A 13,255-nucleotide genomic window follows, 5' to 3' on the forward strand; every position below is an offset into this window, starting at 1 on the left:
TACTCACAACCCTAGATTTTCACAGTTCCTAAAACACAAAAATGTTATTAGAGTGATGGTCCATGGTTCCTATTTATGGTTAAAAAATCCTGCCCTAGGTTGAAGGTCTCCCAGTTCCTCAGCCTTGGGGTTGACCAGTCACACCGAGGGCTTGACCCCCTCCCTCACTGTCTTCTACCCGGTCCCCTCCTCCAGCTCTTCATCCGTCACCCCCGTTTCTGAAACAATAGATCCAGATGGTTGGGGAATGAAGGACACCCTCCCTTCCCAACTTCCCTACCCCCTGGCCCCCTCCTCACCCTCTCGTCACCCTTTGTCTTCCACCACCTCCCATTTTTCTCCTTTGTTCACATGGGAGAGGGACTCTTAGCAGATTAACCCGTTGCATTCCAGCTTCCTTTGTGTCACCGGTCCATCCGCCGTCTTCCTCCCCCGCTGTCATTCCTGCCCCTGGCTAAAATCTGGCCTCTTGAGTCAACCTTAAAATACAGGGCACCATTTTGACTTTATTGGTGGATGTCACCTCAACACTTAGATGTTCCCTGAAGACTGACCTGATTCAAGAGCACTTTCTGTCACTCACACTTCAAATAAACAGTCCACTGTTTAAAGGCTAATATACGTAGTTCTTGGTACCATAACTGCCCTTCTATTGGTTTCTTTGGGAATATCTAAATTGGTCTTAGTCTCCAGTTTATACCAGTGCCCACCAGCCAGGGTTGGTGCCAAAGACACCTCATTCCCACGAGTCACTGTTAAATGCTTGAGGACGATCTATGCACAATTACCACAATTACTGCTGTAGCTGGTTTTCTAGAGATTTTAAAATGACGGCCCTCAACCATTATTGTAACCATGTATTAACTGCCACTAAATGTAAATCCCAGCAGTGTAAATAAACTCTTGAATGTTTTACAAATACTCTGAAACTTTCACCTCAGGTGGTTGCTCTGTTGATATCAGGTTTTTAGAGCCCCATCAGCAATACCAGACCAAGGACACATGTAATAATAAAAATAATAACAATAATAATAAAACCTGTAGTAATGGAATATTAAAAGGCTGGGTCAATCTACAGAACAAGTTTAATGGTATTGGTAAGGATGCAGACCTTGACATGTTTTGTGACTGTTGGCTAACTACTTTGCAAAAAAATATAATTCTAGTTTTATTTGAATGGTCCCTGGACCTCTATTTGCCCTATAAAGGCAAAACATTACTGGTGGCCATTACTTTGAGCCACAGGCTGAACTGACATGTGACACATTAAGTGACAGATCTTTTTAGTGTCAGTCCAAAGAACTTTTCTAGCTGCCACTCGGCTAAGCTTAGTTCTGTCAACCATCTAGCTAGCTAGCTAGCTATTTCATTCAAAATTAGAGTGCTAATACTGTAATTCATACGTGCATACAAGAGTATAATTGTTGTCTTTCAATAAATACTTTCTATTACAAGTTGATTTGGGGAAAATCGTATCCCCAGTAAGGGGTTTGTTGGCCCAAAAGGTTTGACAGTCTCTGCTCTGATTCTCCCATTCTCTTGGTTTTGCAGGGAAAGTAAATCTTACACATTCAAGCAGTATATAATAGATAGATGTGTCAGTGTCCTTCAGTTCACCTCGATCACATGTGCTTGTCTTTAAATTAGTTTGACTCTAACTTTCTCATGGAAGGTTAAGTCAAACAAAAAGGATGAAGCTACTCTCAGTGATTTGTTTTTCTGCTCTAAAGAAGCTATAAGTTCTCAAAACGACATTCTCTCTGCCAGATTTTTATTTTAAAATGCCTAAATAAATCTCATCTTCTACACATGTAATTCTGGTTCATATCAGAACTTATCTGCATTCTCAGAAACACAGAAAATGTAAAATCCAGGTCATTGTAGAAGCCAAAGAAATGCACGCTGTAAGCTGGTGTAAACAAGATGCTTTACCTCGACTTCTATTATCACCATATTTTGAATTAAGAAAATAAAATATCAATGACCTACTTGGTCGTTCTGCTCAGCAATGCTTTAAGATTGCACCCTGTTCCCAAAAAAGTTACCAGGAGCACATCTAGTGAATATGAGTTTTTCAATTTAAAATTGACAATGGAGACAAAGGAGGGCGCGTTCAGTATTGCTACGTTTGATTGTCGTAAAACAAACTCACGTGATCATGTATAGCAACCAGACACGAAGTCCCTGGTTTTTAGGACACATTTCTCGGGTGACACGATTGAAAAATTTTATTAACGTTACGTTTTGTTTAGTTAGGTTTTTCACCCCTTACAAATAAATTCCAAATCAAGGCAACCATCACACTTTAATGGTAACCTGTAAAATGATTGAAGCTTTGCAAAGGATATTTTCCCTCCAGAATTGAAATAAATTCTCTTTTTTAGAAACTCTCTTTTGGTCCTTAGATGAGACAAAGTTATGACCTAGTGTGAAATAAAGAAATTTACAGAGAATGAAATTCTATAATGGAAATACTTCCCACAGAAGTGTTTAGACTTAGTGAATATATACAAGGGCACAAGCTTTGTTGTTTTCATAAATACAGACTTTTATTTTAAAGTTTTAGACTTACCCTTGTCTTTACCAAGGAAATTCACTGAATTGTTCTGGAATATGTAAGTTCCATCAATTTCTCAGCTGACTAATCAGATGGTGGTCCTTCTTGCCTTTGATCAGTGAAGAAAACACAGTGTGAGCTGACGTAGACCTGGACTTTATGCCTGCAAACCGAACTAAATGTATCATTTTGGAGTTGGTACAAACCAAAAGAAACAAACACAAGTGTGAACACACCCTGAGTGATCATTGCTGTTTCTCCATGACTAAATGTTCCCTCAACAAATCCATTCAAACATAGGCAGGCTACATTGGGAGGAGTCAGGGGAATCCCAACAGCATCACCAGACAGCAAGGTAGCACAGAGACCACATGACTGACAGCAACTTTAACTTTCAACGTCTCGAGAAAAAACCTCAAGGCAAGAGTTGGAATGTTGAGTTTTCTTTGCGCCACCCAAATAAATTGTCGTCTCAGGAAGTTCAGATGTAGATGGAAAAATTCCTGAAGATTTCAGCATTACAGATTCTGGAAGCCTGTGAAGTGGCCGCCTGATTAGTCCACTCATTAGTTGACTCAGTTGGTTTGTAGCACTTCCGCAAAATCAATAGAAACAGATTGATTGAATACACGCCGGAGTTAACGTGGTGGTGAGGTTTGGGCGACTGTTACAGTTTATCTATACGTCTGCAGCTCAGATGCAGTTGCCTGTTCTTGTATGGATCAAATTAGCAAATTCCTTCTCAATGAGACCATTCTCCAGTCAACACTTGTACAGAGGGTTATTTAGGGATTCAGCCCTGGCACTAACAGTTATAGTGTTGGGGTTAAAAAAATAAGGGGTGGGTGTGTGTCTTAACCGTATGTGAGTGTGTGTTTTTTCTAAGTGAGTGAGAAGCTGTTAAAGGCGGCGACACTGACATGGTGTCCCTCTCGTATTGGTGCTCAAGTGTGTAAAAGGCAGTTGAAGAGCACTGTAGAGATTATAAGAGTGTGAATGGCTGTTACATATTTGCCTGTGCTGCTCCATACAGTAACCTGTGACCTCCTCTCACTGCTCTCCCATTCTGTTACAGCGTGTTCTGGGATTTGTATTGTGCGGCTCCAGACCGGAGGGAGACATGTGAGCACTCCAGTGAGGCCAAGGCCTTCCACGACTATGTAAGTAACTGCTGATTCCCTGTATGTTTTCTTCTTAACTGCTGTGTTTACACCACAGAGGAACCGGGCTTTGCTTCTTCTGTGTCTCTGCGTGAAAGGTGCATGGACAAATGCTGCGTCTAAGTTGTGAAATTAGTGGCCTAAAGACTTTTCTGTCTCCCACAATGAAGTTCACCCTCCCATATTAAGTTAAATAATAACATGATTTACAACTACTTTCCATTACACTCCAGGAAGTGATGTATTTTCCAGGGATGGCTCGATACAACTTTTTCATATCCAATACTGAGTTGGCGTATCTGCCGATACTGATATCAATCCGATACCTTATGTTCTCCTGCAGCCGGCCGCGGGCTGTCGTTGCTCATGTGACTGTTTACAGCATTTCATGCCAAGTTAAGTTATAGTAGTTTTCTTTCAATGTTCAATCCTGTGATTTGAACACGTCAGCTCGAGCCATCCCTAGTATTGGCTGTTCTACACAAAACATGGACCACAACACCTTGACCTATAGCTACGTAATAATCTATTGTCAAACTGTTATAGTTGCTGCAACGATGGTAAGCTGTGGTACGATTACCAGCTGCCATTCAGAAGGTTACTGGTTTGATTTTCCATAATGTGAGGTTGGGTACTTAGGAGCAAAACCTCTATGAGGAATACTCCTGTTGCACAGGGAAAAGTCTGAAATGACACTTATTTAATTGCTACCACATTAAAAAGAAAATAAATTGCAATGTAAAAATATATTGATTATGATGCATCACAAAAAATTAAGCCAACGTTTGCAGTTTACAAACTGATACAAATCAGTATTTTAGGTGGCAAATGATAATAATGTATGCGTCTTGAAATACTTTGCACTTAAGTATGAACTTCCAGCTCTGAAATGTTGGTTGTAAACACAAACTAAAAAGTGATTCTTTAAAGGTTGTGGCTGCTGGAAACAGACGGAACTAATCATGAGAAAGAAAATTGTAATTTTCATCTTGTGCGATTTTAATATTTTAGAAATTGAGAATTGGAGAGCGTTCGCTGTTGTGTGTCCTTGATGGATTATTCACTACCCTTGGCCACTCAAAGGAGACATTTAGCATTTTTGTCTCCAGTCCCTTCTAGGGTCAGAGGTCAGCTATGTAATGTGTCTTTTTTCACCCCCCAAAAAAGCGTAGAGTTTCAGTGTGTTTCCCAAAGATGAGTTTGAACATTTATTGTTGATGTCAGAGATCAGGACCCATGTCATTTGCAGATTGAATCCTAATAATAACATCTGCTTGAAAAGTGTGTTATTGCACTTTGAGGCCAAACTGTAACTGTAACCTCTGGTGTGTAAAAGTCATGTGTTGTGACTGTCATTGTGTGTGTGTGTGTGTGCGCGCGTGTGTGTGTGAGAGAACGAGAGCTGTATAGTGTAGGGAGATAATGGAATAGAGTTCTAATCCGGTAATCCCGGCATTGGGCTGAGGCTAAGCCAGGGATTTGTGTGTGTTTCAAATGTGTGTGTGTGTCTGTGACTGCTGTGTGTATGTATGTTTGTATTTTTGGACAGAGGGCAACGTTGGCAGTCAGCCCAAAGAAGAAGGGTGGAGGGGGGGCTCACACCCTGAGTACCAGCGGTCGTGCCAGTTAACCCTGTGTTTGTGTGTGTCTGTTCGTACATGTGTGTTAGTGCCATGTTTGCTTGTCGTCTGCTTTTAAAAGCGATAAAGCAAAAGGAGACAGAAAGGGTTTAATTTCGGCTCCGGCCCCCCAGAGGCTCGTCTCTTTTCTGCTGGTTTCAAAAGACCGAGCAGGGTAGAAGCATCGGCTGGAGGAAGAAAAAAAAAATCAGCCCACCTCAAAAGAGTTTCTTAGTCTTTTGAGGTTTGCTAGATTGCAAGCCAGCATTTAAGAGGCATTATCACTGGGTTTTTTTCTTGTGGTTAGAGCAGAGACGCAGGGAACGGTTCATGGCTACTGCTGAGGTTGATTTTTGTCCTGACACAGGTTAGAAACAGAGTGCAGCACTTGTTTGACAGTTGTTAGGCTGTTATTTGTTTGTTAGTCGATGTCATGTTCTGGTTATTTAAGTGTTTATTTGCTTTAAGCAAGCAGATGGCCTTGTTGAGTTCAGAAATAAGTTGTTTTTATTCACTTTTATATAATGTCGCTCTTCCATATTTTTGTTGAAACTTTTGTTTCATGAGCCGTTAGACAAATGCATATATCCATCTATGCACACATCATCCTTTAGCGATTGTTTGACCATCCTTTTAGAAATTTCCATTTAATCAACATGAAGGAACAGAAAAAGTGAAGGTCAGGAGCTGTTCATAGTAATAGACAAACTACTGTAAGAGTCTTAATCTAAAAAAACAAACAAAAAACAATGCAAGCTATAGCATAAAAAGCTAACTTTTGAAAATTAGGAGATTACTGCTATCCACATTTGTACAAAAAAAATGTTTCCAAGCACTGAAACCAATAACTGAAATGTATCAATAGAAACCTAAAGATCAGCCCAGCTGTGGAGTTTATCTCAGTGAGGTTTTAGCCTTGCTTGCAAAGACCAGACCTTTGGTAGATGCCCCTATTGTACAGGGTCTCTATACCTAAACCTTCTACTAATAAACAAGCTTTCTAAAAGTTACTTCAGACTTTGTCTGACTTTGTCCTATTTCCCATTTGTTGTGTTTTGTAGGTTTCAGTGACTAAATTGGTTAATTTTCATCATATGAAAATAACCGTACCAACCTTTTAAGAAATAGTCAGGACTAACATCAGTTTTCTCTAACACAAAAAAAGGCCTTTTCTTAGGGTTTACATCAACTCCTCCGCAATGGTTGTCTTTTTCTGTTGTTCATTTTTACCTGCACTGATGCTCTACAATATAATTATTGTCCTTTCTTTACACATCGCCTACATGTTTCTCAGAATCCTACCTCTCTCTCTCTCTCTCTCTCTCTCGCCCTCCCTCTCCTTCTATCCTTCTCTTTCATTGCCTCTCTCTACCATATTGTGCAACTCCAGCCTGTTCACATCATGTTTTCATGTTGGAGCAGCTTGTGGTTTCTCTGCGACACCCCCTACATCTGCATCTTTCCTCCCTCCCCCTCTCTTTCTTTCCTCCTTTATGTTCATTCTCCCCTGCACACGATGTCTCCCTTTTTTTCCTCCCACCTTGCTTTACTATATATCTTTTTCTCTCCTTAACCCGACACACAAATCCGCCCCCTCTCATCTCATCTCTCTCTCTCTCTCTCTCTCTCTCTCTCTCTCTTGTCTTAATGCCTTATCGCTCAGCCCCCCCCCTCTCTCCAACTTCCCTCCTCTTTTCCTCTTGCCATCACCACTACCTCTATTCCACACAGAAGATTGATTGGCTAATCTAGCTGTTTACCCACAATACCTAGTAGTGCTGAGGAAGGGAGAGCAGTGCAGAGTCCAAGAAGCCACACTATTTGAAAACAGAGCTGAGTGGGCAAATGTCAAAACAGAAAGGGAGGGAAAGGGAAGATAAGCCCCGTTTTTCTTTTGCTTTTCAATCGTGAAACTGTGGTTCTCTGTGTATCAAGCCTTGGTGTTTTATGGCATGTGATCTTAACTTTTATTTAAAATGCATAAAATAAAAGATGTATGCTGATAAGGGGGTCCCTTGCAATGTAGTACATTTTCTAAATTCACTTTTACTCTGAATAAGGCCACCTTGATCCAGCTAAATGAAGAGGTTTTTGTATTACGACCCTGACAACAATAGTTCTCGGCCATCGTCTTCTGCTGCCCTGAGGTTCTTTTTACTACGGGATTAACAGAACCTTCTTAGCATCATGAACCCTTTTTATGTAAATGTGGTTTTTGTTTCCAGTGGCAGCTTGCATTTCCACTTCAATAGAAGAATTCTGCAATCAGTTGCTTGGTGAGTGACGAAAAGGGGCGGGTTCTACTGCTCAGACTTTCCTGATTGGTTGGAAGGCTCATCGCAGCATGTCTGTCTGTATACACTAGACTTGCTGTGCTGGGTAGACAGAGCCCCACCTGTGACGTAGTATTGTGTAGACAGGGTCACATGGTGGCAGAAGTGGTAAATGCTTTGCCTTACATCAAGAAGGTCACTGGTTTGTTTTGTCTTTCACAGTTAAAAACATGTAACAATCATGTGTAACAAAAACAGCAGCCAGTTTATTGGAGAAGGATTTGTTCAACAACAACCTGAAGGACTTTATATACATTTGAATTTTGTCCTGTTGTGCTTCAAATGTTGGCTTGCTTGCTAACCACAAAACAACATGGTGTCACTGTGTTCTGTTGGTGATAGGCTGTCCCTGCATCCAGCTGGTTTGGACCCTCTCTTCTTCTCTGAAACAGGCCTCCAACTCTCAATTTCCAGCTTTGCCGATGGTGGAAATAAAAGTTCTCACCAGCTTCTTCATTATTTCCACATAAAGACATTTTCTTAAATATAAAACCAGCTGGAAGCCTTGGTGCTTAATAAACCAAGACGAACCGTCCACAAATTTGTTTTATTTAACTATGTCTGACAAGTTTATCTGTGATCCCAAAGTCTGCAGGGTTTTGTTTTTTTTTTTAAACCAAGAATTTCCATCAGCACTCTGTATTCACAAACACTGTTGTTTCCATTCTTGTCATTTTCTTGTTTTTTGGCCGCTCTGCCATCTCTCTGAAGTCTGAGTGAATGTTGTGTCTGCAGCACAAATTTATGTCGGCATCCTGTTTGTGTGTGTGTGTGTGCGTGCGTGTGTGTGTGTGTGTTTATCATTGTGTACTGTATGCAACTCGGCCAGCCTGCTTCTGTTTCAGCTCTGCTACCTTGGCAGCAGCTTTTGGGGGTAACTGGTGTGTGTTTAGGGTGTGTGCGCCAGTTTTGAGGACCAGCTGGTCTTTCAGGGACCGTGTGCGTGTGTGTGTGTGTTTGTGTGTGTGTTTGTTTGTCAGATGTGACAGTGTGTTTCGCTCCGAAGCAACAGGATACGGCTGCTGCTCGGACTGTTTTGACTGGGCTGATAAATTAGCCAGATCACCACAGTCAGCTATTTTTCCTCCCGTCTCCACTCTTACACTCTCACTCTCTCTTCTGTCCTCACCCCTCCTCCCTCTTCACCCTCCCTCTTCCTCCCTCTCTCTCTGTGCAGTAAGGACAGCAGGTCAAGGAGACAGTGATGAGGTACATATCAGTGTGAACCAGAATGTAGATTAGTACGCTCTCCAGGCAGGGACACATAAATATACACTTGCTGACACACACACACACACACTCAGATGATGTCTCTTCCTTCTCTCCATCCAGTGTTGTCTCTGTCTTTATCCCTGTGAAAGGTATCAGGCAGAGGTCAATAATGTGTTGAGCACTATTGATCTGAACGCGAGGTCTTATGGGTGAGAGAGAGAGAAGGGAAATGGGGAGGGAGAGATCAATGTCTTTCTCTACAGTCCATCTACATACTGTACTGTACCAGCCAGTCAGAACAGCCGTCTTCTGTCGTCCACCCACGACAGCATTCACCAACTTTGTTGTGGACCTTTCAGTTCCGAGGAGGACGCTTAAAGTGCAGCAGGGTGTCCTCGCAGCCAACCTCAAAAATGTGGAGGAAGACGTCAGCGAGTTTTTGAATGTTTGCCACAAAGACGCCCTCACGGTGCCACAGAGGGGTGTGTCGAGCATTATTATTGCACAGTACTTGGGGGTGGGAGGTGTTTCCATGAGGTTGAAGAAAATGTTTACTAGAAACCAGAGGTTTCAGCTTTATGTTGTGAGGCTGTCGCGTTTCAAACCTCCAACTGCTTCCCACAGACTGACATGAGATAAGTAGCTGTAGTATTGAAAAAAAAAATTACCTCATCACAAGCCCTCGCAGCAGACTCCTGGAATCTTCTTTGTGGAGACAACTCTGTGACATATTTAGAGGAATCATTTCTGGAGAATTTCAGGCTGGAGCTACTCAAGTGTTTATTCAGCATATTCTGTCTTTTCAAATACTGCTTTCTGTATAAAATCAAAAAGAATGACAACACACTCCCAAAAACATCCTAGCAGTTGCCAAAGTGGATATGCAACCTGATATAAGGACAGATTAGATGGTGGATGGCCTCCTAAATGAAACCATCCCCATTAATCTGGGCTTAGGACCAACACTGAGTGGCTTGGGAAGGATGGGCCGCTTGCAATTCAGTTTTCTGCCACAAAAACGTACAAATCAGGATGCAGCCAAATCTGAGCCTAGACCCTGTGGTTGAAATGCCTACTCTGTTCCCGTTGACTTACGGGTGCCCTTAGCTGCTACACAATTGTAAACCAGTTGAAATTGCAGTTGGACATTGTTAACTTTGTTCAAAAACAGAATCACAGGTTCAGTCTCATAATCTGCTTGTCTTACAATTTGAAGAAGAAATCTGTTGACCGAAAATCACAATCTTCTCTGTGGAAAAATCAAGTTTGACAAATACCAGTTGCCACAGTAAGAAACAACGATGGTCACATCCCGGAACGCTATTTGTTTTTCAGATTACGGTCAACTGAACACCAAGTATGTACTCACGACACGGCAGTGAGGTAGTGCAGCAGATACCACCTCAAACTTTGTTGAGTTACTGCAAAAACTGTAATCTCACGGCTTCTACTGTCGGTATGATAGTGTATGTCAACACCACCGAGAAGAAGTGGCAATAACCACTGGCAATAAGAGCAACATTTTGTTCCTAAACAAGAGATAAGACTGTAGATGGTTATTTTTAACCACTTCTTGTTTTAGAACTAACAACATAAATAAATAAATATAGAAATAATTAATGCCTTCCAAATTTGTTATCAATTGACCTACAATTAAACAGTCAACAGTTGTGGCAGCCAAAAAGGGGAGCAGCCCGAATGACAGTTAAGAATTGTGAGGGGGGAAAAAGAAAAGCAGCAGTTGTCCAAATTTGAGTAGTCAGCATCTGTGACTCCTTTTTTTACTGCAGGTTTGTTAAATTACTCTGTAAAAGAAGTGCTTAGTTTAACATTTCTGCATCCAAAAACTGGTGAATCCCCAGCAATGAGTTACAGTTAAAGCCTGCAGTTCACATTCTATATTATTAACAGCCAGGTAACAAAAAAAAACCTACCTAATATTATTTTTGTGCAGACGTGGCTGTGCTTGAGCAGCGCCGCCGAGGAAGGCCATTAAAATATAGTTTACACTTTAAACTGTGTAAATATGGCCAGACATTTGAAAATGTCTCCCATGGGTTTTTGTTGAACTTGGAAACGGCTTCAGTGAAAGAAACATATTCTTCTCCTTCCTGCTGCATGTCGGCCATTAAAAGTCCTTTTCAAGTACCGCTGCCACCCAGCACTTCCTCCGGCAGCAGCGCGTGCACCACATGCACGCCTTCATTAACAGACTTTTCCACAATTTCAGCCTGACACCAAATCTTTCGACTCCAAAACTCCCATGTTTGCTGTGTCAACTCATTAGCACAGCATTAACGTCTGCCGTGAACTTCTTCTTCTTCTTCTTCTTCATGGCTTTTCTCACCTGCCTACAGGTATGCACTTTTCTTGTTTGTCGTTCTTATACCTGCACGCTGTACTCTGCCCTCGTGGTGAGTCAGATTGCCGTGGTTTCAAAGAGAGGACGTCTTTTTGCTGACTTTAACCAGAATTCATTTTCACCTTTGTTTCCACTGTATTAAAAACCTTGTGAAGATTATGCAAAAAAAAAAAATGCTAATTTGTAATTTGCATAATCCAGCGTCTGTGAAGCCTCCCTGCCTCGCTTCTTAATCTGACCAACGGATGTCGAGCAAACACACGATCAGCTCTCGTCTATGATTTAATTATATACTTGTTCGTACACAACAATGCATTACCTGCTCTTCCAAAACCATCACAAGATACAGTATATACAGACATGATTCTCCAGCTCTGCTTCCTACAGTCACTGTTATGTTACATCATGGGTTTGTGTTAGTCCAGTCTGTGTCCACTGCATGTCCGATTATGAAAAGTTTTCATCTCCTATTTGGAAAGCAATGGAAGACGATCAGTTCATTTGTATCAGTGGAGTTCATGGAGATCGACGCCACAGCGTTTAAATCAACTTAAATTTAGATCCGCAACGGGATATCTTTTTTTTAAAAATGTTGTGCCTTTCTGGTTGGAGAAAGCAGAAATAGTTTTCAATGTGATTTACTGAAATGAACAGTTTAGCATCTTTTGCAGAGGGACGGCAAGTATTTAGCAACGTTTAGTAAATGGTGTGGCCTCTCTATAAGAGCTCTTCTAGGGAGATGCTAAATGCTTTGTGTGCGCCTAAAAAGAAATCAGTTATCAATGAGGAACAGAAGAGTTGAATGGCAGCATATTTTAGATTTAGAATATATAACAGCAACGTTTAGTAAATGGTGTGGCCTCCCTATAAGGGTATAAGTATAAGAACTTCCCAATCCCACAAGATGCTACTTTTGAGACAATTGGTCATCTGTTTCTTTGTCTAGACTATTTATCTATCTTTGCTAAGTGGAGAGAAGCAGCGACTTCTTTTACCGATGGGCTAGAGGAGGTCCAACACTCTGCTGGAGCATGCAATTTGAGGTTTGCTTAAACTATGGTTTGAACCTTGAATGTGAACTTGTGCCTCCCATCCTGGAATGGATGGTTAAACTTTGGACAAAGGTGACAGCCCTAGTGGACACACTTGGCTAGTTCCCGTTTCTGTCCTTACATTCTTCTGTGGACACATGCCATGGTCTTGCATTTTAAATTGGAAACACCATGTAGACAGTCCTGTGGATGCCACCACAAATCTCCTAAAAAGCACTGTGTGGATCTTTAAGTATTTCCCCAGGCCAGATGGTTTTAATAAAGAGCCACTGCATACTAAATCCACCTTGTGCTTTGCTGGTGGCAACAGAATTTCTTTATCTCTCTCTTTCTGTGTGCTTTTAGTTTGCATTCAGTTTCAGTCAGCAAACCAGAGAAGGATTTGAAACTAGAGGTCATTAATAGTCTTGGAACAATAATGTGACCAAGTGATTGATAGTGAACAGAATCTCTCTCCTTGTAACGTCATCTTCTTTTGTTCCTTGCTTCCCATCACCTTCTCCTTTTTTTTCCTTCTCCTCCTTCTCCTGCCTCACTCTTGTATCTTCTAACTCTCCTTCTCTCTCTCTGTCTCTCCCTGCTATCTTCCTCTCCCTCTCTCTCTCTCTTTGCGCTCCTGGAGCGGGGGATGCCAGGGGGACAGAGTGCAGATAGGACCTGTCTCCATAGCAACAGCTTCTGCAAGCTGCTGACACCCTAGTGGGGGGTGTTGGGAGGCTGAGGGGTGAGGGGAGGAGAGGTTTTTCGATAGGGAGGAGTCGTACAGGGGTTGGGGCACGGAGAAGGTGTGTGCGTGCGTGCGTGTGTGTGTGTGTAGCAGTATTGCCTGAAAAATAAGTGAGGAGGGTCAAAGAGAGAGGAGGTGGGATGGAGAGAAAAGTGTGCGAGGAAGATGGATGAGATGGAGGAGGGAGAAGGAGGGGAAGAGGCAGTCGACCCTGCTTCTTCCCCAGGGACTCA

At 41.9% G+C, this 13,255-nt stretch overlaps 1 protein-coding gene across 4 annotated transcripts in view; it reads left to right on the top strand.

Annotated features, from left to right (window-relative positions):
• The window catches only part of LOC103380113 (single-stranded DNA-binding protein 3), a 41,085-nt gene that overhangs the window by 11,853 nt on the left and 15,977 nt on the right, over nt 1-13,255 (top strand). For all 4 annotated transcript variants that reach the window (XM_017038742.2, XM_025055059.1, XM_008311932.3 and 1 more), the window contains exon 4: nt 3,633-3,717. In XM_017038742.2, coding sequence (XP_016894231.1) covers nt 3,633-3,717 — 85 coding nt within the window. The remainder of the gene's footprint in view (nt 1-3,632; nt 3,718-13,255) is intronic.

The sequence above is a fragment of the Cynoglossus semilaevis genome, chromosome 1 (assembly GCF_000523025.1).
Source record: "Cynoglossus semilaevis isolate Cse_v1.0 chromosome 1, Cse_v1.0, whole genome shotgun sequence".
NCBI lineage: Eukaryota > Metazoa > Chordata > Actinopteri > Pleuronectiformes > Cynoglossidae > Cynoglossus > Cynoglossus semilaevis.